The sequence below is a fragment of the Bidens hawaiensis genome, unplaced genomic scaffold, assembly GCF_021521415.1.
Source record: "Bidens hawaiensis isolate Kalapana, Puna unplaced genomic scaffold, B.hawaiensis_p1.1 tig00011471_1, whole genome shotgun sequence".
NCBI classification, from domain to species: domain Eukaryota; kingdom Viridiplantae; phylum Streptophyta; class Magnoliopsida; order Asterales; family Asteraceae; genus Bidens; species Bidens hawaiensis.
This window is the reverse complement of record NW_027491896.1, coordinates 446,481-451,556: the sequence shown is the minus strand read 5'-3', so window position 1 is coordinate 451,556 and position 5,076 is coordinate 446,481. Positions and strand designations below refer to the sequence as shown.

Sequence of the window (5,076 nt, the reverse complement as noted above, 5' to 3'; positions counted from 1 at the left end):
ATATATAATTGTGTAACTGATTTGGGTATGATTTTTCAATCTCTTTCAATATATCTTAAGTATCATTTAGTTTAATTTTATCATGTTAGTTCATTATCACATCATATTCTTATTTTTATATAAACATTTTTTTTATTAAATAACCAATAACATTACATAGTAATTTAAAACTACGACCCGAGTCGTTTAAAAACGCGACCCTTTCACTGGCCAATCTTATGAGGTGGTCGATGTTTATATCTAGTATTTTAAAATCTTCCCGTTCGTTCGCAATTTCTTTCAATCAATTTTTTACTCATTTTCGGCCATCTCACACTTAGTGCCAAAATTTTATTCAGGTTGTCACCCTCCCTCATTATATTATATTTGTCACAATATTACGACACTTACTATTTCCTACAGATGGATGGTTTTATTCTTTATTAAATAAAGTAACTAGCTTAAGTTCACAATATCCTATTATGCATATATATACCAGATAGTTTAATCATGATACATAACTTGGTTTTAAATGTAAGTTTGGTACAACATATCTATTTCATTACCAATAAACAAAATATTACCATCCAATTCCTAACACGTACCCGTGCAACTTTAGTCTTTAGGTTTGCTGATATCCGTGGTCCCATCTTTTCCGACCAACATCTTGTACTTATCTTTCCTCGTAAGATTTGTACACTCGTAAGACAAACTAGCCGCGATCATTCGCTGAATATTGTTAGCGACTTCGTGGCTCGATTTTCCACTAGCACAAGTTAATTCATAAGGTAACTTCTCTAAAAAGGTAACTTCATAAACCGGACTAGGGTTCATAAAAAAGTAAAATGAATCCATCCCTTTCCACCCTCTTGCAGTGGTGCCGTAAAACATGCTCATCTTGTTCGACATTGCCACCGGAACCAGCTCGTTAGTAAGTTCGGCAAACAAAGCTGAAAACCGTAGCAAAAATGGTTCTCTGCATGTGGTTCCTTCTGGGCATATAACCAAATCGCCTTTTTCTAGAAGCTTCTTGATCATGTTGGCATCGGTTTTTCGGTCTCTAGTTAACCGGACCGTTTTAATTGGGGAGAGGATCTCAGAGACCCTTGATAAGGAGTAGGTGACGGCTGGAATGCGTCGTCCGAGTGCGACGGAGAGGAAAACCGGGTCAAGAAGTGTGCGGTGGGAGCACACGAAGAGGACTCCGGTTTGACCTTTTGACTTCTTGGCAGGAGGAGGAGGTGGTGTTCCTTTAATGTAAACTCGCACACCAAGTGCCCATATAGCATAGTAAGCGAACCGCATAGGGAGTGCGCCCGCGGCTATACGTAGGCATGCGAGGAGGAAACCTAATGGGATCCAAAGAATGGTGATGAGGGCCTTGAGTGGGGTGGGTTTCTGGACTAGTCTGCCGTCGTGAAACACCACTGGTTTTGGTAATTTGTCAATCGCCACCGCCTTTACCTCCGCGGTTGCTGGTGGTACTATGTAACTTTCCTGAGGTTGAGAAAACGAAACTAGTTATAGATACTACGAGACAATTGAATGCATAGGTGAGCCTCAAATCAATAAATGTACATCAATTATATATATCTTTATAGACTCATTTAATTGTGTGTGTGTGTTTCTCTCTTGACTTTACTTTTTTTTATATATATAATGGACTCAGTTAGAAATAAACTACTGTAGTTTAATAAATTATTCCGAACGGATGCAAGTCTAAAACAACTCGTTAGTTATGTATTCTCCTATAACATACTAAATTTATATTTTTATGAACTAGTTATTACTATATATAATTAAAATATATCATGACAAAATTAACAATATTTGTAACTAAATATAATCTTATAAATTTATTTATATAATAAGAAATAAGCAATCCAAACATGAATTGGGCTTGAGTATAAAAATCTACATAAAAGTGAAGCTCAAGCTTTAAAATAAAACTCGAAACCAGTTTAGCTTACGCTCAAGTTCTTGCTAGTTGACGAGGCAAGTTTGAGCTTTCAACGCTGCCTTTACACTATACTAGTTAACAACGAAGAAAAAACCAGTCTTTTGAACAATGTTTTTTTGGATATGGCAAATAGCTCTTACCGATTTTAGATGCTTTTAATACTTTTTGACACAAAAAAAATGAGAGATAAAAAATAAAAGAAATTTGTTTTAACTAATCTTATATGACCTTGCATAATTTCATATACGGGTTATCAGTTTCTCGGTAACCAAGTGCCAACTCCGGTAGTGATGTGTCTTTAAACGCCTTCAAAAGGGCGTCAGCCTTATTACTTCCGACGAGCACTCCGGGTGTTTTCACCAGTCCGGTAGCTATTCCTTTCCAGCTATCAATCTCCGTCCCCAACACCAAGTCTGCATCCAGAAACTCCTTCAAAAACGGCTCCACCATTACCCTCGGGTTCGCGGTCAACACACACCGTGTCCCACAGGCCGAGAACACACGCCACGCCTCCGGGTGCATGTCATTGGAGTAAAACTTAGGCAAGACCACACGTGCCACGGACTCGATGTCCGAAACCTTCATTCCCACCATAGTGGCAAATATTAGAACACGAATACCACCGGATTCAGAGATGAAATAATAGAGAATTCCGGCGATGGGGGAAGCTAGAAGTAAGAAGAGGAGTCTTAAGGGTCCTCCAATTTCAAAAGCTACAAGCGCAAAATAGGGAAATGAACTACGCCCCCGTAGCAAGGTTCCGTCCAAGTCCGAAACCACCGTCTGGTTGTTTCGGCCATATGCTTCGCAAGTTGAGATTACCGGAAACTCACAAGAGTGCTCAGAAGTCTTGTGGTTGCCGGCCATTGTGATAATGAGAGTGCATTAGTTTGAGCCTCCTTAGTAGTATTTATAGTGTTGTGGCCTTGTGGGGATATTGATTTAATATTAAAATAAATATTGATGTTTTGAATATTATAGTATATACCACATGTCAAATAAGCCAATTATAAAAGTCATTAGATTTAGGTAGAACTCAATAAACACAAGACAAAATAAATGAAAATAATCCAGGAGGTTTGAGTTGCTGTAGGCGCTAACCACAGGTCCACCATCTAATGTAACTAAGTTTTACGAACGATCAATTTTTATTAATCAAACAGCCGTTTAAAGGTTAGGATGTGAAAATAGGGTATCCTTAATTTTCAAACCGCCGTTTAATGATTCGTAGGACAGTCGTCTACGTTTAGGGGTGCCGTAGAAATAGCATCAACCCTCTAATATGGATTTAATTGTAGTTTCAGTTTTTCCATATTAATGCTTTTAGTTTTATGGATCGACATTAATAACATTTCATAACTTAAGGCTATCCTCTATGGTGGGGCTTCGAAGCAGGGCCGGCTTCGAATAGACGAATTTTTTTTTGGTCAAAAGCGAAAATTTTTTAGGCCTTAAGTAAAAAAACATTTTTTTTTTAAATTTAATTTTAAGTGGGCTAACAATCTACTTGATTATGATTTGAGTTATGTAAAAAACTTGTGTATAAAAATAAACATAAAAATGTCTCAACTAATACTAAAATCCACAACCTCTTGGTTAGATGTCATAACTCTTTACCACTAGACCAAGCTAGTGGTTATAAATTATGTTGAAATATTAATTATACATAATATTTTTTTATAAAAATACATAAAAAAAATTCTAATTTTTTTCGGGCCACACGGAGTGTCGGGCCTGTGGCCGTCGACTACCCAGCCACACCCCTAGTCCGGCCCTTCTTAGAAGCCCCTCCCCAATGCCACGTCAGCGTCACGTAGACACTAGGGGCTTCGAAACCCCATCCCAAAGATGCCCCTCTATGGTGAGGGGGCTTCGAAGCCCATTAATTTTTTTATAAACTTTAAAAACCAACCAATTTATTAAACTTAAAATATAATAAAAATCAAACTAAATTAAACTAAAAAACATAAAAAAATGTACAAATAGAAAAAAAATAAAAAAAAAATAGAACTAATATTCGGCGTCCTCGTCCTCGTTTGTGTATTTTGCCATTATCCTTGCTTTTTTTCTCCAAAAACGCCTGCGTGGTCGGATCTAGATGCAAGGAGCTTGCAATCGTTTTCTCGTTGCCGCTCCGATTTAGTCTTCTTTCTTTCTTCATGCACGGCTTTGTATTCCGCATGCATCGCTTTTTTTCTTCGTGTATTATCGTGAATTCATTTTTTGAGTGTTTTTTGTCCACGCTAAACCTTTTAAGTGCAAGCTCCAAGTTGTTAAACCGCGCGCTCACGTCGGAACTCATCAAGGATGTCGTTCTAGACGAAGATCCCTTCCTCATCGTCTTTCCACTTTTTCATGTCATCCTTTTCGGTGGGTGTTTGACATGCATCAACCTTCTTTTTATGGCTTCGTATGCGACTAACTTGCGTTTCGTCTACTTGGGTTTTGGCTATTGGGGTTTGGGATGTTTGGGTTTGGGGTGGCGGAGGCATAAACGGCATTGGCATTCGATTCAACAAATCGTTGGGAAACGGTTGTACAGTTGGAGGCATTACGGGTAGATGCTGGTTGGCATAGAAAGGGTTGGTAGGGTCATTGTTGTTTGCGAGCATACTAGCCCAACACATTTGAGCCGGATACCACGGGTTTGAGTTCGGGTTTGGGTTTGGATTTGGGTTCGGGTTTGAGCTCGAGCTTGTGAAATTTAAGAAAAGATTCATGGTAGAGAGTTGAGAGATTTTTATAGTGAAATTTGAGGGTTTATTTGAGTGAAATTTGGCATTTGTTTGAGTAAAAATTGATAAAATGGTTTGGTATTTATATAGAAAATAATTAGTTTTTTTTAAATAGCCGTTTATATATAGCCATTGGGGGGGGGGGGACCTTATTTTTTCCATCCTCGCCGGCCGTTGGAAGGCCGGGCACAACCCTGCCCTTGACCAAACTGCGCCCCGCTATGGTGTTGAGCGCCCTCTGCTCCCCAAGGTCGCCCTCCACGGCGAAGCATAACGGAGAGTCTAAGAAAACTCCGTGGGTTGATTTTAACTTTAAGTATATTGGTCTTCACCAAGGTTTTTCTTAACGAAGACTTGCCTGATTAGTTTTAGGACAAAAATTGTTATTTTCTTAAGTTGTGG

General features: G+C 38.6%; 1 protein-coding gene across 1 annotated transcript; it reads right to left on the bottom strand.

Moving 5' to 3' along the window:
- Positions 1–556: 556 nt before the first annotated feature.
- LOC143538109 (glycerol-3-phosphate acyltransferase RAM2-like) lies at positions 557–2,806 on the bottom strand. The gene is made up of 2 exons (XM_077031733.1): positions 2,168–2,806; positions 557–1,476 (listed from the first exon to the last, which is right to left on the bottom strand). Exons 1-2 carry the CDS (start codon positions 2,804–2,806, stop codon positions 595–597), a joined length of 1,521 nt encoding a protein of 506 aa, XP_076887848.1. The 3' UTR covers positions 557–594.
- Positions 2,807–5,076: the final 2,270 nt, after the last annotated feature.